Source organism: Anabrus simplex, chromosome 5 (genome assembly GCF_040414725.1).
Source record: "Anabrus simplex isolate iqAnaSimp1 chromosome 5, ASM4041472v1, whole genome shotgun sequence".
NCBI classification, from domain to species: Eukaryota; Metazoa; Arthropoda; class Insecta; order Orthoptera; family Tettigoniidae; genus Anabrus; species Anabrus simplex.
In genome coordinates this window covers 245,420,995-245,442,910 of record NC_090269.1, presented here as the reverse complement: position 1 = coordinate 245,442,910, position 21,916 = coordinate 245,420,995, and the positions used below count along the sequence as shown (strand labels likewise).

General features: G+C 38.3%; 2 protein-coding genes across 4 annotated transcripts in view; one reads left to right on the top strand and one right to left on the bottom strand.

The window, feature by feature from the left end:
• The window catches only part of LOC136873952 (DNA primase large subunit), a 97,133-nt gene that overhangs the window by 61,033 nt on the left and 14,184 nt on the right, over positions 1-21,916 (bottom strand). Inside the window, exons 2-4 of one of the 3 annotated variants that reach the window (XM_068227607.1) lie at positions 6,481-6,520; positions 3,762-3,950; positions 3,402-3,679 (exon numbers count right to left, since the gene is read on the bottom strand). In XM_068227607.1, coding sequence (XP_068083708.1) covers positions 3,402-3,679; positions 3,762-3,943 — 460 coding nt within the window. In that variant the 5' untranslated portion in view covers positions 3,944-3,950; positions 6,481-6,520. The remainder of the gene's footprint in view (positions 1-3,401; positions 3,680-3,761; positions 3,951-6,480; positions 6,521-21,916) is intronic. The other 2 variants (XM_067147344.2, XM_067147346.2) reach the window with 2 other exon arrangements.
• The window catches only part of LOC136873953 (magnesium-dependent phosphatase 1), a 207,717-nt gene that overhangs the window by 184,148 nt on the left and 1,653 nt on the right, over positions 1-21,916 (top strand). The gene's annotated exons all lie outside the window — the stretch shown is intronic.

Here is a 21,916-nt window from a genome sequence, read left to right as displayed (position 1 = left end):
AAAGTTAGTGGTGGAACAAAATCGTGAACACTTCAGTAAGCCAGCACCTAGCAACACAGTTATGCTATTGTTTAAAAATTCCGTCGTACAAGTAGCGTATTGTGTCAACGCAAGGGAAGGTCTGGTTGGCCAGTAACTGTGTCCACAAATGAAAATCAAGGATGTGTCCTCAATCAGATGTTGCAGTCTCCAAAGCGAAGTCTTCAGCGAACAGCCCTGAAATTAAACATCAGCCCTAAATCACTTTGACGATTGTTTAAAGACATAGGTGGATTTCCGTACCAAATACAGGTTGGGCAACGATTGACGGAGCATGATAGGCATGTCAGGGTGGAATATTGTGCACGATTTTTGGCCATGGTGTACGAGGATCCAGATTTCTTGTTCAATGTGTGGTTCTCCGACTAAAGTCACATTCACTTGGATGGTTTTATCAATCACCAAACAACTCGCTTTCTTGGTTTTGAGAGGCCAGACACTATAGTCCAGAAACCGCTACATAGTGTGCGTGTGCCGATTTGGTGTGCAGTGTCAGGAAACGGTGTGCTAGGTCCGTATTTCATAGAGAATGATGATGGTGCACCTCTTACTGTTAACCAGGAACACTATAGGAACATGGTGATCAGGCCATTTATTCAGGATCTAAGAAGGTTTTGTCGTGCCAGGAACATGCAGATGAATAGACAGTGGTTTCAACAAGACGGGGCGACCTGCCACACCGCTCGACAGACTATGGCTATGGTGCAAGAAACCTTTCCAGGACAAGCAATTTCCCGTGGGGCTGATCTCCTGATCTCACACCACCTGATGCTTATGTGTGGGGAATGTTAAAGGAGCAAATTTTCAATTGTCCAGATCCACCCAAAACTGTGCCTGCTTTACGTCAGAAGATCGCCTCGGGGACTCTGCAGCAACCTATGTTCCAGAATATGTTGGAAAATCTGCGTGATCATTATGAACACTGCCTACAGCGCAATGGAGCACATTTTGAACATTTACACTAACATCTCGATAAGTAAGGTAACATAATTTCCAGTACTGTATATTTTGGCATATACTGTACTTCAGATATAGTACTATATCCCAACCCATTGTCTTTAGTATAGATGATTGACTGATATGACCTTGTAATAATACTCAACATGACTTACTTGTGTTGATACTGCTATCACCGCTGAAAGCAACAGGAAACTACTCTGAATCGGCATCAGCGCTACCCTTTTCCAGTCTGTACACTCCTGCTTTATTAGCCATATGGTACTGCCTAATAATCCTACTTTTAAGACCTTCCTTTCTAACACATTTATTTTTAACTATGACAAACAGCTTCACGATCACTAATACCATCTATTACTTCAGTTTCTCTATAGAGCTCATCTGGTTTTACCAGCACCACGTCCAGTATATTCTTCCCTCTAGTTGAATCATGGCCGAGAAATGACATAATGGATGCAGAAATTTTCTCACGGAACTGGAGGGTGTTAAAGTCAAAGAAATATTAATGTTTATTTAATTCCACCTATTCAATACATAAAGAGAGATTTTAATTAAGAATTAAATCTTATGAAGTAAATTATAGGAACATGTTTCACCCTTTTTTTAAGGGCATCTTCAGCCTTAATCTCAAACCTGAAAGATAATAAATCAGGGTCTTGATTGCTCTTAATTTTAGTTTTTTAAGATAAATTACAAATTATAAAAGTGAGGATGATGTAGGTACATGCGTCAAAAAATGAGCGAGAGGGATGACAGTAGTTAAGATATTCTTATAATAAAGCCTTTATAAAGTCTTACAAACAGTCCTAATTTATATACTTTAATGAATGTCCTTGTCTACTATTTGTAAGACATGTCCCTATAATGTACTTCATAAGATTTAATTGTTAATTAAATCTATCTTTATGCACTGAATAGGTGGAATTAAATAAACATTAATATTTCTTTGACTTTAATACGGACCAAAATATGAGAATTATAACATGTAACTGGAGTGTGTATCGTAGAGATAGGATAGGAATGGTAGGAGGGGGAGTATTGATTCTGGTGAAAAAAGAATTTGTAAGCTACGAAAAATTTAAAGATGACAAAGATGAAATTCTAGGTGTAAGGCTCATTTCTAAAGATAATAGGCAACACAAAAATTATAACGTGTCAGTTTTCTTTGATTGAATAAATATAAGAAATTAAATGGACTGTGTATATCGAATGCAATATAAATCAAACCAGAATACCTTGAAAGGTCCGTTATTTTGCAATTATAGTGTTTTATTTTAAATACAGTATCCCAATCAATATTTCACTGATTAGTGGAGGAGAGCTTCGTAATCACAATCGAAATTACTGCTGCCTTCCCCAAAAAGTGTGTCTACCGAGCCTGATAGCTGCAGTCGCTTAAGTGCGGCCAGTATCCAGTAATCAGGAGATAGAGGGTTCGAACCCCACTGTCGGCAACCCTGAAGATGGTTTTCCGTGGTTTCCCATTTTCACACCAGGAAAATGCTGGGGCTGTACCGTAATTAAGGCCATGGCTGCTTCCTTCCCATTCCTAGGCCTTTCCTATTCCATCGTCGCCATAAGACATATCTGTGTTGGTGCGACGTAAAGCAAATAATTAATGGTTATGAATTTCATGTTTTTGGTCCATATTGAACTGAGAATAGCAAAAAAAAAGTGTGTTCGCTCTCTCGCTTCACCGTGACGTATGCATGCTACGAAAGCTGCCCGCATTTACATCAGACCAGCCCGGCTACACTGGGCTAGCCTCAACGGGCACCCAGCTGAGCACCTCTGTTCTAGAGGGAATACAGTTCCTAACAGACATCATCCATGGTTACATCAAATTATTCCCCTGTGGGTGTGGGCGGCAGAATAACACCCTCGGTGTCCCCTAGTTGTTGTAAGAGGCAACTAAAAGGGGCCCCAGAAGCTCTGAACTTGGGAGTGTGGGTTGATGACCACGAGGCCCTTAGCTGAGTCCTGCAATTGCTTCGAATAACTTGCGCCAGGCTCCTCACTTTCATCTATCCTATCCGATCTTCTTTGGGCAACTCTTGTTCCTTTCCAACTCTGAAGCTATTAGAGCATGCAAGGGCTGGGGAGTCGTTCACTTTCACGCCCTGGAGGCCCTTGTCTTTCTTTGGTCGTTTTCTTCATTATTTGAAGTGTTGGATCCCTTCCAATTTTTTCTCTGATTAGTGTTATATAGAGGATGGTTGCCTAGTTGTAATTCCTCTTAAAACAATAATCACCACCACCACCACCACCACCACCACCACTGACATCAACTTACTTTGTCAATCATGATGCAATTTTCTTCTCACTGTAATCTACATACCCATCTTCAAATTTATGTATAACATGGAATGTGAAATATTGTTCAAATGTAAGGATAACAAAATTACCTTTTAGTGTGTATTGCTCACATTCTGTAGAATGATCTTCAGAGAAAATATGATCTATTATTTTTCTGATAGAGAGTTCTTCAAATATATGTTTTACATTCACCAGAAATTCCTCAGGTTCCCCAGAACCAATTACACTTTCAGATATATGTCGGAGTGAAATTCTCATGTTGGTCAGAATTTCCTTGGAGCTTAGGAGTTTAAAACGGGCTGAGAACAATATTGTTTCAGCTTTTACAAAAAATTCTCTTATTCGTACTGATGATATTGCCAGCAACCTGCAAAAAGAATGTCAGTTTTAACCTTAAAATGACTCACTGGTTGCTACTAGAAATGAAAAACAAAGAGCTACCAGCATACCTTAGCATGTAATGGCCTGCCCTATCCATTGAAGATCCTGTTATTAAATATTCCATTTTCTCCGGTTCATAAGAAGTGTCATTATTCATCACTGACATTAAATACTTAAGTCTCTGGTGTACACAGGTTTTAATTGTGTGCAATGCAATGTTACCTCGAGGAGGCTTGAAGAAAAAAGCCATTCTATTTCTGAAATAAGGTACAAGGACATTATATGAACAGTATGGTGATTGATTATTATACTCTTATGTTCCAACAGTACAGTAGAGCGTCGATAATCTGAACATTAGAAATCCGAACCTGAACCCTCAATTTCTCTTAATGTGCATTTGAAAACGCACAGGCATGGTTGACAATGGATGGAAAGAATTGTGGCCTGATATAGAATTAGGAAACAATGAGAAAGGGAAATGTGTGGAATCTGAAGATTTAACTGAAGTTACAACTCTTTCTAATGCCATACCTGGCTTCAAAAATTGTGACGATGCTAATGGAATATAGAACATCGACCAAAATGACTTCAGCTACCAAATTTTGAAAATGAAAATTCTGACTGCTGTCACAGATAGTGAAGCACCTGTCAAAGACAATGTAACTGAAAACCAGGAAAGCCCTACGCCTACTCAATCTGAAGCTTTCAATGCTCTATAAATTGGCTGGATAAAACGCTTGAGTGTACAGTAACACAGCTTGCCTGTCTACGACAAGTTAGAGACTTGGCTGTGAAGAAACGCAGCAAGGTAACAATTCAAAAATACATCAAAGACTTTTTTATATCTGTATAATGATGTTTGTAGTACAGTATGTGGGCCTTTCGAAATCTTTTAACTTAATACAGTATTTAGTTAAACTTAATAATTTTTGTGTTGCTTTTGCGCTATGTTTGAAAATCCAAAAAAAATCAATATTCCAAACAGGGCTGAACATCGATTACTTCAGATTACTGACACTCTGCTGTATTAATCTTCTCGCTGTTGGGTTCTAGACAAAAGTGACTGAATGGATAGCTGAATTTCTAGAAATAACTCAAGAGAATTAGAGTATCTGTTCTTGTAATGATTAACCAGCAGGTGCCGCAAGGCAATATATTGGACCTCTGTGTTTTCTTATATATAGACTAGCTCAAGCACCCGTTCTTCGTACGGATTTATGAGCAAGGATTAACGTGATTAATGATGTAAAATGAAATGTGAATTATACACTCACTAAATATCACTCTTAAACCTATGTAAAAAATATTAAAAAGATAAAAAACATGGAAGATATATATGAAAACCAAATTTATGACAAAGATAACAAAGACTCCATCTGAACTTACCACTGATATGAATAAAATTGCAAAGTAAAGGAATTTAAGTACTCAAGTGAATGAATCACTGAAAATGGCAATGAAAATAAATCAGTACCTTTAAGAACACAGAAAATGGAAATTGCTTTTCAACATGCAAGGAATGTTTATAACAAAAAAGGCTTGTCCTGGAACAGTATAATTCATCATTACCTACTTAACAGTGATCAAGCCTGAAGCTCTTTAGGCTTCCAAAATGCTCAATTTACATCATAAAAATGTCAAGGAACAATTAGAGTTTAAAGAAAGGAAAATCATAAGAAAAAACTTAGGGTCCAGAATTAAAAATGGAATATACTACCCCAAGCCCAACTCAGAAATATATTTTATAATATCTAGACTTACTGGTACAATGAGACTGCAATTAATTCCATTTTCAAGCCATTTGGAAAGAATGAATAACACCAGACTTACTTATTGAATACACAAATTTTTGCAAATCAAACGTACGAGATCAACATGGTATAAGCAAGTAGAGAAAGACAGCACTGAATTAGGATCACCAAATCTGCAGGACAGAAATGTAATCAGGAAAATTGTTCACACAACGGGATTTGAGGAGGTTGAAAAGAAACCAACACAACATACTCAGTCGGAGGAACAGAAATTACAACAATCGATGAAAATGAAGAACAAGGAGGAAAGCTCAACAACTGTTGATTCCACGAGGTACTGAGAGACCCATTTACACAGAAGACGAAGAAGGAATACAATATGATGATGATGATAATGAAAATGGCTGAATAAATAAACTAGCCCACAGTAATTCTCAATTATGGACAAACATGCTTGACACTAAAGAATACAACTGTAGCCTCCAAAAGCTTTCTGCAGAATGGTGCACTCATTCTTTACCTGGCCTGTTAACAAATGAGTAACAACTTAACACAAATTATGACAAACACGGTTTCACATTACCCCTGCTTACGCGTGAAATGAGTAGCCCGTTCATTGGTGAAGGTGACCACAGCCAAAAATACAAGAAAGCTGAATTTTCTTGTAAACTGTTAGAAAATTTAAAATCAAGATCACTTTGTGTTCTTAACTTTTTGATAGGACCAACCGTTTATCCATTATTTTAGTTGCCATGAAACACAGCAAAAAAAAAAAAAGCTGAATTTTCTCAAAAATCATTAGTTACAAAGAAACTGCATATGACGTTTCTTGTTGAAAATGTAATTTTAAGACCACATGATGAGCATTTTTTTTTATAGGGTCAATCATTTACCTGTTATTTTAGTTGATATAGGTCAAAAGTTGCCCAAATTTCAGACATAACCCTATAAAATTCTCCACAAGTTATAAACGGGGAAATATATCAAAACGAAAAGTATCCCTTGCATGACTCGTAATTTCAAGCTATATCCTTACCAAATTTTAGCTCAATCAGTTAAGTAGTTTTCGAGCCTATCTGGAACAAACAAACAAACAAACAGATACCATCTTGTTTTTATTAACAGTATAGATCAGCGGTTTCCAACCTGGAGTACACATATCCCAATGGGGGACCACTCAGGGGCACATCAAAAATAAACAGTAATGGTGGACACTATGTATTTGTTTCCCACACACGCCGCTGGTAACCTGTTGCCCACTCGTTGCAAGCCACACGCCTGCGCTTACTCATATAACCTATTTTTCAGTACACAAGCGCAACAACTTCTGTTCTGCCTGCTAATTGCAAATCACTTTAGCTTTGTTCTGTTTCTCCTAAACTTTCTCAAAACACCCTCAAACATTATGAAAACAGGAATATTCTACAATTGATTTAAAACATATAAATTCAAACCGCCTCAACTCAACAGCAGTTTGTGTTATTATTTGACATTGCACAGCTAAGATTCTTAGAAGGTTGTTATGTTCGTTGTCGAATAATAGTTGTGTGTTTGTGTGTGGAGAATATAGTTTTGTGTGCTATTCTTCTACAGAACATGGCATTATTGTGAGATTTTTCTCATACAATATTATTGAATGTAATCCGTTATGGATCAGTGGTTAATAACTGGGACTCTGAAAAACGATTGCCCTGTTCTGTGTAGTAGTCAGGCACTGAGTAGACCTATTTCCCACGGCACATCCCAGGACATGGCTGTGACTCATGTAAGTGATAGTAGTAAAACTTCCATTTCTAGTACTGGAGTTAAAGAGAAGAAATGGAAATATTCAGATAATTATTTGAAATACAATTTTTATTTACTGAGGAGGAGGAAAAGACAAATTCATTATGTGTTGTATGCATGGAAGTTTTAGTACCAGTAGCTTCTTAAGTGCCATTTAAACACTAAACACGCTCAGTACAAAAATAAAGAAGTTAGTGTTTTGGAGAGACTGTCAAAAACTAAAAGATATGCACATGTCTCATCATATTTAGTAATGGTAATGAAGATAATGAAAATGTTGTTGAAGCATCTTACAGAATTGATGACGATGCTTGTTGTTTAAAGGGGCCTAACATGTAGGTCATCGGTCCCTAATCAATCAATCAATCAATCAATCAATCAATCAATCAATCAATCAATCAATCAATCAATCAATCAATCAAGAGATGCACATGTCTTTGTAACTAACGATTTTTGAGAAAATTCAGCTTTTTTGTGTTTTTTGGCAGTGTTTCATGGCAACTAAAATAATGGGTAAATGGTTGGTCCTATCAAAAATTTAAGAACACAAAGAGATCTTGATTTTAAATTTTCTACTAGAAACGTCATATGCATTATCTTTGTAACTCTTAACAGTTTTCAAGAAATGTAATGACAATTTTGAAGTTCAAAATCATCCACTGACCAGAATAAAAAATGAGATGAAAAATGAATGGATGGATATGAATTTAAAACAATCAGTGGATCCGACCCAGAAACAATCATAAACAATACTATTACTGACCAAGGAACTGCTTCTAAAGCACAATGCTGAATCGAGGAAAGTATTGTACGTCACAAAGGTAACACAGACCTATGATGTTTCTCACATAATGGCGCCACTCATAGGCAACGCAAACCCATGGTGTTCCTCACCCAGGTGTACATAATCATGGGCGCTGGTATTCCCGTGGTAATCCTCATATAGTGGGTACTAATCACAGGCAACGCAGACCCATGGTGTCCCTAATATAGTGGTACTAATCACAGGCAACACCAAAACCTGTGGTGCTTCTCACAATGGTACTACAGTGTTCTCCCTAGGACTTTTAAATGGGCGCACCACCCTGCCATTTTTACAGACCGCCCGGCTAACATAACCTAAATATGTGCAGTTACATAATATTAATGCATGTTTGAGTCAATGGATGTTCCAAATTAAAACGTAAATACTGTACAACGGTTTATTTAAATGACAAATCTTCATTATTTTCAGCGTAATTGCATCAGTTTCACTTGACTATCGCATTGTGTCGTGCGCGAACGATGTCTGGAGTAGTGTAGAATGGCCAAATTCACCAGCTTGCTGCTGTGTTTATTGCTGCATCTGATTCATCCTGCACCGTTTGCTCTGTCTGCTTACCCAGCCGACTATAGACTGTTCTGCTGCTCTTGCTCCTTACCCTCCCTTCTTCCATGTCACGCCTACGTCATGCTCACTTCTCGTATATTCTTGACTCTGCTACCTTCGACTATAAAAGTGTGCACTGGCTTTGAACTGGCAGTCAGGCATTGAGTGACCAACTGGTGCGGAGGGAGCAGTTCTGTTTCGCAAACGGCTGGTCCGTTACGATCTTCTTTTTTTTTTTTTTTACAATTGGAATTGAGGAAAAGTTCAACCTATTCAATACAAAGTATGTCGTATAAGATGTTTACAACATGTTATTTATTAGTTTAAAATACCGGTTTCGGCGCATAGTAGCGTCATCTTCAGCTTGAAGTTACAAGATGGGAAGGATACATACCATATTACTGGGTACAATACACATGCAATGAAAAGTACAATTGGTTATAATTTTACATTTAGAACTAAATAAACAACAGATAAAATACGATGGAGTGATGTAACGTATTACAGGCGTTATAGTCTAGTATGGTACATTGGTGCTGTATAATAAAAGTTGGTGAATGAGAGTAAAAATCTTGATGTATATGATGATGAAATAAAACTAATGTCCACATTTCTGTTAATATCAATGGAGATATACGTCAAGGTCCAGTATAATGTGTGATTGACAAGGCCACCTGATATTTGTTTTCAGACGTTACACCTTAAGTTGGGTGGTTCAATTTAAATTAAAGTTGTCTCAGCTCAATATAGATAGTGAAGCCTAAAAAGAAAGAAAAACTTAGTAAAGCGGATTGCTTGAAATTGGGATAAAGCAAATTCGTGGCCACATATGACAAAGTATGGGACTCACCTCGTTCAGCGTACTTGTTGTATGTTGTGAGAAGAGGTGTGGACTGAGTGTGGATGGATGTGAGTGAGTTTGGTGTGTGGTAGAGGGGAGGTGGAAGGGACGGAAGAGGGGGGAAGGGGGTGGAAGAGAGGAGGGGGAGGGGAAGGGGAGGGGAAGGGGTGGGTATGCAGTTCAGGGAGATGGAGTAGTGGTGGTGGTGTACAGCGTAGGAGAGTGTTGTGCAGACCGTAAAAGATTGATTACTTATTTGTGGATTTAATGCCTCTAAAGACTTCGATTAAGAAGTCTAAAAGAATGTTAGGTTTTTCTGATATTTCTTTGAGGTTTAGACTGGGATTGAAAAATTGGTCTAAATTAATAAAACAGTTTTCTGTAACATTGAGCAAAGGGCCTTTGTTTATGTTCTTACGAATTTCTAGGTCTTGTTCTATGGTTATCCTGCACCAATTTTACTTTTACTCGCAACGCTAAACCTGAACTTTCAACGTTAGGCTGGGTGAGCAAAGTCATCATGAAGTACTTTGCTACTTTAACTTAAATTTTCTTTAATTATGCCCTTCAGGCATTATCTGCAAATTGGACTTTAGCCCACTAGTGTGGCAATTTGAGTGCTCAATATTTTGAATTCCTTTTTTGAACGTAACTCTAAATCTCGGATAGTTATGCTGCAAGACTCTCTGCGTGGACAAACATTTGAAGTTCAATTAAATGAGTGACTGTCAGATAGGGAACTACTTTTACGCCTTATGTGCGTGTGGTGAAACAACTTTGTAAAATTAATGCAACCTGATTTTTCCATATCTCTCCCTCGCCAATCCTTCAACTTCCCCTTCTACTATGCCTTATTAAATTAGTTCCCGGTCCTTATTCTTTTTATAAGTCATTTAATCTTTTAACGGTAACCCTCGTGGTCTTAAATTTGTTAAGTGGCCTTCGGATTTCATTGTCGAAAATAGTAGTGTTTATCAATTGTGCTTACTTTTTGGTATTAAATTGTTATCTTTAACAGTTTCCTTGGGGTTCAATAAAATGTTTTATCCTGAAGTCTGGTCACGATCTATATAATCAAATTTCTTAAAGTCCTTGTTATGTACTTAAATTTCTCATTTTCATGTTCAAAACTAAGCCCACCGTATTGCATGGTGTTGACTCATGTGAATCTCAATTAATGTAATGATCTTGTTCCTTTTAATGGTGTTATAAATATATTTTGGAATCAACTCTGTTGTTACGAATATTTCAGACTGTTTTATTACTCCCCATTTTCCTTGTCAACACTGTACTTACCACGCAAGTCCTTCATTACTATATATTACTATTAAATTATTATTTCTATTCTATTACCAACAAACAAAATACCCCCACAAGACATGTCAGACAACTCTGAAGAAACGGCAATACAATTTTTTTTATTAAAGTCAGCTTTTTTTCTATTCAAGTTGATGAAAGCAATGCATCTTAATGACAATAATGATTTTGAAGAAAATTTTTTATTGTGTCATGCACAGACTGAGCAAACTCTAGGGGAAGACATGTTCAACATGATTTTTAATTATTTCTGTGAAAAGGAAATTAGTTGGGCTAATTGTTGTGACATTTGCATTGATGACGGAAAGTCAATGTCTGGCTGCAACGAAGGTCTTCATGGACGTATAAGAGAAGTGGATCCCCATGTAGCATGGACCCATTGCTGTACCAATAACCAAAGCCTTGCGTCCAAAACACTGCCGACTAAAATTAATAATGTTCCTCATGAAGCAGTAAACGTTGTAAATTTTCTCAAAGCCAACCCAACAGACTCCAGACTATTTAAAGCACTTTATGAGGAGATGGGTGGTATTCACTGCACATTGTTTTTCCACACAAGTAGGGTAACTTTCTCAAGGAAAAGTCCTTACAAGATTATTTGAACTCAGTAATGAGCTGCAAGACTTTCTTGAAGAACACCCTTTTTATCTGGCTTCAAAGTTCCACAACAGTGACTGGCTTCAGCAAGTTGCTTATTTAGCTGACATTTTTTCAGAGATATATAAACTCAACTTAGAGTTACCGAACAGCTCAATAGCAGTATTTAAAGCTTCAAACAAACTGAGTCCATGTAAAAAAAAAAGACATTTTTGGAAAACATGCATTGAAAATATCTAGCTGAAGCTTTTGAAACACTATAGGCTTCTTAAATGACAATAGCCTGGACCTGTTTCATGAGTAAGAAATAACATACTATTACACTTGACAGGCCTCATCATTTCTTTTGGGCAGTGTTTCCATAAACATGAAGATGGAGAGAACTGGACTACATACCCGTTTAATGAAGACAATTTCAAGACCGCCGAGCTATCCATTCATAAAAAAGAAAGATTAACTAAAATTTCAATAGTTTCTTCGTAAAGCTGGATTGAAAAAGAAAACCCTTGGAAATTTCTGGGCAAGCATCAGAGAGGAATATGGACTTATAAGTAAAAGAACACTTACAGTTTTAGCAGTATGAATTAACAGAGAGGACTTTCTCCCCTATTCTTACATTAAAAAAAAAAAAAAAAAATCACAACAAAATCAATAAAAGCCTTGATTAAGTGTACTTTCAAAATGCTAAGTAGTCAAAATATGCTCAAGGATCTCATTAATAATAACGTACTCTACAGGAGACAGAAGATTAAATATTAAATATTTTAAATGTCTTCCTTTTCTTCCCACTTAATATGGACTTGTTTTATTTATACCGGGTGGTCCTCCAGCCTCCAGTGATCCAGTTTTATGCATCCGTTCACATTTACTACAATTCTGAAAGACATCGGTCCCTCTCCCTAAACCAGGGTAATATAACAAGATGTGTGAGCATGCCTCGGTGATGAGCTGTCTCATGTGATAAGGACATACCAGCTCCTGTGCATACACCAGTTGTTCTACATGGCCCCACTAAAAAATTCAGGGGCATAAGATCGGGCGATCTGGCAGACCAGGGGACAGGTTCTCTCCTTCCTATCCATCCAGGATACGTCGCATGGAGATGGTTCCGGACAACCATCGCCGCGTGAGTTGGAGCTCCGTCATGTTGAAACCACATCCTGCAGCTGTCAAGGAGTGGCACATGTTCCAAAAACGGTGGTAGTTCATCTTGGAGAAACTGCAGATAGCGTTGGCTGGTCAGATGGCCCTCAAAGAAATGGGGACCGATGAGACGATCACCCATGATTCCACACCATACATTCACGCCCCAATGTACCTGAAAAGCCGTCTGTCGCACCCAATCTACACACCGGTAATACATATTATGGTGATTAACCGTTCCATTGTTGTGGATTTGTGCTTTGTCCGTAAATAAGAGAGTCGCTAGAAAAGTAGGATCAGTGTCCACATGCTGTAGGATCCATTGACAGAACGCCACCTGGGCATCGAAATTATGACCATTGAGCTCCTGGTGTAAGTGCAGATGGTATGGGTGAAACTGGTGGATATGCAATATCCGCATAACAGATGTTCGGCTGATGTTCGTCTCCTGTGCAATGGCCCGTGTGCTACTATGAGGGTTGCGCCAGATAGCATCAAACACGACCTCTTCATTGTTAGCAGACATCACGGGATGATCTCGAACAGGCCATGTCCTTCCCAGGAATGCAGTATCCCGCAGGTGTCTTTCCACACTTCGAAATGTCATGCCCGTTGGTTGTCGTCTATCTGGAAAGCGTTCTTGGCACAGATGTTGTGCCTATTATGCATTCTGTCTATAGATAAGTAACATATCCACATACTCGTCACTGGAATACATCTCGAGGCAGTGAATAAAATTTGTGTTGTGAATGACTTCGAAGGAGGGGAGTTCATGCAGCTACATACTTACCTGCCATCACATGTTGTTATTGTTCCAATGGGGCATACTTAGCCCTACCTGTGGTCTACGAAGCTTGGAACATGAACGAAGTAGCTAACTGGCCACAGGCCATCATCTCCTCATCCTCGTCCAACACAGCACCATACCCAATGCAACAATACATACGGTCTTTTACAGGGTCAAATCAGTCCTTGGAATCTATCAAGTATGCAACCTTACCACATCCCAGGCAACTGACTGTTAAAAAAAATTCTTATGTGGGATTCAAACCTCCTACCTCAAGTACTGTCGACTATCACATATCTCCCCGCCTGATTGCCATGTGAGCTACTGCGAAACTTTACCTACGGCGCCCACTTCCCAGCCTATACAGTACCGTGCTCCCGGTCTGTGCATCCTCCTCATATTTTAAAGTACGTGTTCTGCGTATCTGTTTTACAGGTTCATTCGAGGTACCCATAATGAATTAATAGTGACGCTCACAATTCCTGCTGTCTTCTAGCCCGTAAACACATATCTCGTTATATTACCCCGGTTTACGGAAAGAGACAGATGTCTTTCAGAATTGTAGTAAATGTGAAGGGACGCATAAAATTGGATCGCAAGGGGCTGGTGGACCACCCAGTATATACTGATAGCACATCAGGTACTGTAAAATACAACCTTATTACAATTGTTTGGTTTTCAATCTAATAGGTTTTGTAAAATGAAAAATACGAATGCTTCATTTGACAAACCCTCAAAAATTACCCATGCACATAATCGTGAAATTGGTTCAAAATTCCGAGAAGCATTGTGAGACTTGTTATATATATCTACAATGTAAATGGTAAGTGCCTCCAACAAAAACAGCTGTTCCAATACTATCATCAGTAAATAAAAGAAGTTCGATATCTTAGCTATTTCGCAGGGCTCTCAACTAATACTGTAAGCTATGTATAGTACAGGCTATTGTTTCATTAGCCACTATCTTCAAAGAGGACTACAGTGTAGAAACTACTACAATTGCAGAATATTTCAACTTTGTTGAGGCAAAATATAATGCTCACTCACTCCATAGGCTTCCGAGGGACGTGAAGTTCCCGTGCCGATCTCAAATCCTCTCCCATCCTTTTCGATCTTGAGCCCGCTCTTCCCAGTTATCAATTTGGAGGGTCTGGCATACCTTGTTGATCTCCTTCTTCCAGGTGCTTCGGGGTCTTCCTGAAGGTCTTTTCCCGTTAAGATATCCCTTGTATAGATCTATTGGTGCTCTGTTATCCTGCATCCTCAGTACATGTCCAGCTCAGCGCAGTCTGTTAGATTCTAGCACACCTATTATAGTGTATTGTTGAGGGAGGGTGTAAATCTCATAATTAGATCTTTCCTGCCAGCTTTGAGAGATAGGATCAAACCATGGGCAGCTCTTTCTTGGTTATACTCCATGTCTCAGAATCATACTGAAGTACTGGTCGAATGATTGTATTGTAGCTAATCATTTTTGCATTCCTTGTTAAAAACTTGGAGCCTAATATAGGGCTCATAGAGTAAAATGCCTTATGTGCATTCTTAATTCTAGCTTGGTGTTCCTGTTACCTGCTCATCGATTAATACACCAAGGAATTTAAACTCCTCTACTCTTTTAAATATATATTTCCCAATCTTCAAAGGCAATCTGTCAACCTCCTCATGATTCAGTCCCTGTACAACCATGTAATGTGTCTTCTTATCATTTACCCGTAAGCCTAATTTTGCTGCCATTTCCTCTAGTTTCACAAATAACTGTCTAATTTCTAATTCATTGCGGCCAATAAGAACAATATCATCCGCATATGCAAGGACTTTATGTTGTCACCCCAATATGATGCCAGGAGGTACGAGAGCTAATTTCCTGATAATCTTCTCCAGTGCATTGTTGAATAGAAGAGGAGACTCAGACCAGTTTTATTCTGGAAGGAACTTGATTTTCTGCCCTTGAGCAAAACACAGCTAACATCACCATTCATACACAGTTTGCACATGTTAATTAATTTTATGGGAAAGCCTAACTCCATCATGATGGATTGAATCATATGCCTTGAAGAAATCTATAAAGAGATAATGAACTGACTCCTTGTGTTCCCACACCTTATCATTAATAGTCTTAATTGCAAATATGTTGTCTGTAGTGGATCTGTTACTACGAAAACCATTCTGATAGTCCCCAATAACATTTTCAGCAAATGGTTTTAAACACCGTAACAGAAAAAAAAGACAGGATTTTGTAGGCCGTGTTTACAAGAGATATACCACGATAATTTTGAAGTTCTTCCTTATCCCCTCCTTTATGAATTGGGACAATAAGTGATTCCTGCCATTCTTTTGGAATAACTTCATATTGCCATATCCTTAGAATGATCTATATATGTATTTATGTAATCTTTCTCCACCATCTATATATATAAAATAAGAGTTTTGTCTGTACATTGCTCAGAATTTGAAAATAATGGTATTTCTGTATCGGTCATGTCCATAGTAACAAGAAAAGGCACTTTTTGCTTTTCCGTAATTTCTGTCTGTCTGTATGTATGTACACGCATCACGAGAAAACGGTTGAAGAGAATTTAATGAAAATCGGTATGTGAAGTCGGGGGATGAGCCTCTACAATCTAGGCTATAAATAATTTTACTCACGCTGAGTGAAATGGTAGTTTAGGGGAAGGCCTAAAATTGAATTCTCAACTATTTATGTTATTAGTGGTCTAATGAAAATCGGTATGTGAAGTCGGGGGATGAGCCTCTACAATCTAGGCTATAAATCATTTTACTCACGCTGAGTGAAATGGTAGTTTAGGGGAAGGCCTAAAATTGAATTCTCAACTATTTATGTTATCAGTGGTCATATTTTAAAGAAAATGGGTATGCAAAGTTGGGGAATAAGTTGCTACAATCTAGGCTATCAATAATTGTATTCACGCTGAGAAAAATGGTAGTTTAGGGGAAGGCCTAAAATTTAATTCTCGAATATTGTTATTAGTAGTCCTATCTTGATGAAAATCGGTATGTAAAGTCAGGAAATAACTTGCTATAGTCTAGGCTATAAATTATTTTATTCACGCTGAGTGAAATGGTAGTTTAGTGGAAGGCCTAAAATGTAATTCTCAAATATTTCTTATTAGAGGTGTAATCGATGAATGCTACATAACTAAGGTTATATAGTATTAAATTTCCTATTATTCATGTCTTATACATTGTTACCATACTGGCTATGATCACAAAGATATTCATGAATTTGGATTTTTGTTACTAAGTCCATATCAGCACCGAGTAACGAGAAAATGGGTAAACAGTATTTAATGAAAATCGGTTTGTAAATTTGGAGAATAAGAAACTACAGTTTACGGTATAAAATATTTTATAAATCACAGAGTAGAAAGAAAACTAAATGTGAAGGCCTACAATATAGAAAGCTCATAACATTGATCAACAATACCATTACATTGACCATTGTTTGTCGTGATGTGCTTTGTGTCTTCTGTTGCCCCTCATCTCCGGTAGATAGGATTACTGCTGCGTACAGAGTAATTTTTATTTGATTTACGTCGCACCGACATAGATAGGTTTTATGGTGACAATGGGATACGAAAGGGCTAGGAGTGCCTTAGGCCTTAATTAAGGTACAGGCCCAGCATTTGACTGGTGTGAAAGTGGGAAACCACAGAATACCTTCTTCAGCACTGTCGGCAATGGGGTTCGAATCCACTATCTCTCGGATGCAAGCTCACAGCTGCGCACCGCTAACCACACAGTCAACTCGCCCAGTCGTACAGAGTGTAACAGCCTGCCTGAATATTGATGGGAAGTAGCTGGGGAGTTCGATAACTTTCTTCTTTAGCATGCCATTCCCCTGGTTTATAAATTTTCTGATACTGCTGGTACGTAACACACTGGATCATAATAGCATTCGGGCTATTCAATCCCTACTCTGAGGCACTGATTGGAATGAACAGTGTGCATATTTAACGGAATAATGGCAGATGAGTGTTCATGGCAATCTGCAGCCTGGTCATCCCAGCTCTGGAACTTTGGACTATTAGATTGGCACCGCAATCTAACCGCAGCACTGTTCGTTAAAAGTGATAAAACGTGCGGCTTTCCATTTGATCGAGTATTTTATATGACAGCATTGCTTTTAATCGCTACATTCATACTTACGTTTTTGTAATGACCTATGTTGATTTCAGTTAGGAAAACCACAAAGTCAGTCTTTCTGAGAATCCCGTAGCGAAGCACGGGTACATCAGCTAGTATTTAATAAGCTCAGCAGGAATGTTGTCACTACCTGAAGCTTTATTGTTTTTTAAATGTATAATACTTTGTAATACCTCTTGATACAACAGCTCTGGTATTTGTTCTTCTGATGGGGATCTAGATGGTTTACCAATACAGGTTTCTGGATCAGCACAATTCAGCAAGGAATCTTTTTTTTTTTTTTTTTTTTTTTTTTACAATTTGCTTTACGTCGCACCGACACAGATAGGTCTTACGGCGTCGATGGTACAGGGACGGGCTACGAGTGGGAAGAAAGTGGACATGGCCTTAATTAAGGTACAGCCCCAGCATTTGCCTGGTGTGAAAATGGGAAACCACGGAAAACCATCTTCAGGGCTGCCGACAGTGGGGTTCGAACCCACTATCTCCCGAATACTGGATACTGGCCGCACTTAAGCGACTGCACCTATCAAGCTCAGTCAGCAAGGAATTGAAGTATTGCTTACAGTAATTTAATCATTTGCCCTGATCAGCAATTAAATTTCTAGACTTATCTCTCATAATACTCGATCTTGGTTGAAATACTTTTTTAATTGTGTTGACAATTTCATACATCTTGCGGATGTTCCAGTTTCTGTAGTCATCTTGGTAGACTTTTTTCTTTCTATGAATTAATTTACTACATTCTTTCTGTTTTTTCTGTATAGTTCCTCAATATCTACATTCTTCTTAGACTGCAGCCACTTATTACGCCATATTGCCACTTCATTAACAGCATCTTGACATGCCTCATCGAACCATTTCTTTTTCTTACTAACACCTTTTGGTATCACTTTCATTGCTACTGTTGTCATGATTTGTTTTGCGTTATTCCACATTCGTTCACAAACTTCATCATTTGTTTCATCAATATCTTCTGTAGGATCTTCTCCCACAATAACAAATCTGTTTGTAATTTCCACATTATACTTTAATCTTTCATCCTCCTGCTTCAGTTTCTCAGTGTCAATTTTGCATCTTTCCTCAGTCTGTGACAAGAGGTTTTCAATTTAATTTTAACTGAAGCAATTAGCATATTGTGATCAGATCCTATCTCAGCTCCTCTGTAAGCTCTGATATCAGTTATGGAGCTTCTATGCCAGTTATCAATTAGTACATGATCTTTCTGATTGGCAGTCTTACCATCACACGAATACCATGTTTCCTTATGTATTTGTTTATGTGGGAAGGTGATACTCCGCACATTCATGTTTGTGGATGTAGCGAAATTGATTAGTCTAATGGCATTATCATTGCTTTTGTTATGCAGAATTTCTCTTTATATTGTTGGCACAAAAATGTCTTCCTTTCCAAATTTTGCATTGAAATCACCCAAAATCATTTTGACATGTTTGGGAAATTTATGCCACACTTCTAACAAATCCTCATAAAAGGAGTCTTTGTGTGGGCATGGCAGTTTACCAGTGATATGTTAAAACATTTAGAATGTACCCTCAAATAGCATAGTCTTTCATTTACATGTTCAAAGGACAGCACTGACGATACTAGTGAATTTTGGACACAAAATGCAGTACCAAATTCGTGGGGTCCAGTTTCTTTACCACTCTTAAAAAGTGTATACTTCTCCATGTCCTGTATACCATTACCTAACAATCTAGTTTCTTGAATTGCAGCAATTCCCACTCTATACTTCTCCAATTGTTGACTGAGGATTTTGAAGGATCCAGGTTTATACAGGGTTCTTACATTCCAAGTTCCCCATTCGTAAAGCCGATTTCCATTGCAGATTCGTCATATTTTAATATAAATTCTTATTCATCCTAGGCAAATGTGAGATATTTGTAACAACCTTTTCTTTTACACAATAAGGCCGTTAACCTGGAGGGTTGCCATACCTTAGCCAAGTAGTCCCAGTTTTTTTTTTTTTTTTTTCTAGGCGCCAGGTACTCGTCCTCAGCCCTTCTATTAGAATAGGATTTGCTGGTTATAATGTATAGCATCTTGACATGCCTCATCGAACCATTTCTTTTTTCTTACTAACACCTATTGGTATCACTTTCATTGCTACTGTTGTCATGATTTGTTTCGCGTTATTCCACATTCGTTCAGCCAAATATTTCTTGAGTTTTAGAAAGTACACTTACTCGAAATGGGTGCACCCCCCAAGGTTCTCAACCAGCCGATGCTTGGAATACCAATTCAGGTCTTTAATGGAGTGGTTTCCCTTTCCCTTCCCCATCCTATGCAGTTGGCCATTTAGTGGCTCTTCCGTCTTTAGGAGCAGTTCCTCACTCCAAGGACAAGAGAGTGCCCTTCCTTCTACCCACTCACCCGCCCTCCTAGGAGGCCGTTGGCATTTGGTAGAAGGTGGTCTCCTTATACCGGGAGACACTCGGTCCCAGCATTTGTTAGCCACCTGTATATTACATATATATATATATATATATATATATATATATATATATATACACACATCCGTTGTTGCCCCCTCTCTACCATGGGGAAGTGAATGTCATTGAAACTGGGACCAAAAGGCATTTACCAGTTTCTCTAGTTCTTTACCGAGGGGCAAAAGGGCCGATGACTTTCGATGTTAGGCCCCTTAAAACAACAAGCATCATCATCATCAGAGGGGAAAAATATAATGCAGTTTTAATAATGTTTGTACTAATTTTTAAAAATATAATACCTATTACAATAATGGGCAATAATTATAAATCTTCAGACAAAATTTACATACCTGTCTTACGTATATAGCAGGCTACTGAAATGTCATCTCATTACAACCATTACGTGCAGATTAGGCCTATGAGGGAATGTAGCAAATGGTAAACATGGAGGATATGGTTTGAGGGTACTACTTTAATAAAATGGGTAGAAAGGGGTATGTGAGACAAAGAAGGTTGGGGACCACTGGTATAGATGATACATGTAAAGAACTGGAATCGCATATAAAAGGAGGCATTTACAGATGATGTTATACTATATGGAGTAATAAATAAGTTACAGTATTGTGTACTGCAAAAAAACATTGACGAAGTTGTGAGATGGACAGCAGTTAAAAGATGTTGGTAACCGAGGTGGAAAGTCAGGTTCTTAAGTTTCATCAAGAGGAGAAGTCCTCTCAGTTTTAATTACTGTGTCAGCGAAGAGATGTACTAGGGAATTGAAGAGTGAGGTATAGTTTCCTTATTGCTTTCTTCATTGAGCCAGAAGTTGCTATTACATACCATTAAGCCAAGTCCATCGCCATCCACACACCAATAGACAAGTGACACTTTCACACCATTCATTACAGGGACTGGCTGCATAAGAAATAGCATTACTACAGGGTGGTGGGAAGTAACTAGGTATTATTAAATTTTATATTGATAGATTAATATTGGAAATATCGCAAACATACAGAAAATTAAATAGTACAGTCATTTCTCATGCCACATAGTACCGACGGTGGCCACGAGAGGCAGTACACTCAATAATAACAAAAATGATCGAACGCCTTACAGTAAGAGAACAAATACAGATTGCTGCCTGCTATGAGGTGTGGAATTCAATTGTTCTTGTGCAGAAATGGTAGCGTACGGTGAAGGGAAGGAATATGACAATTTGCCCGGAGACAATAAAGAATTATCACACAATGCTAATGAAAACAGGTTCGGTGAAGGATGCAGCAAAAACAGGTTGTACATCCACGTTTTGGAGTTCTGAGAATGTAGCGATTGTGCGGAACATGTTCAATCGTAGCCCGGAAAAATCAACACACCCATCAGGTGTTGAATAAAGAAATAAAATTTCAAACTTAGAAACCCTATTACGTGCAGCAGCTAACACCAGAGGACTGTGATCACAGAATGGAGTCTGGGGAGTTGATGTTCAGTTGGCACGAAGATTGCCCTCAATTGTTTCACAACATCCTCTAGAGTGATGAGGCCGTATTCCATGTGGGAGTTTCACCAATCAGCACAACTGCCATTACTGGGTTTCCTTTATTTTCCTGTACGCAGCATCTACCTTTCCTAGGACCATACAACCTTCAACATCCTTGCACTTCTCTTCCGGCCATTCTTCCTTAGCTGTCCTGCACTTTTCAACTACTTCGTTCTTTATTCGCCTGTATTCTTTTCTGCCCTCCTCATATTTTGCATTCCTGTACTTGTGTCGTTGATCTAGTATCTCCTGAGTTATCCAATGATTCTTTCCTTTCTTCAGCAGCCTTACTGATCGCATTCTTCACGACTGTCTATTCTTCCTCTACTGCGTTTCTTTCAGCCTTTTCATTTAGTCCTTGTGTTCCTTGAAAACAATCCCTCACACTCTTTTCTTTAATCGTCTATCCCTCTCAACTACCTGACATACACTGAAAATCTGGTCCCAACAGCCCCTCTATCGTCTGAAATCATACTGAATTT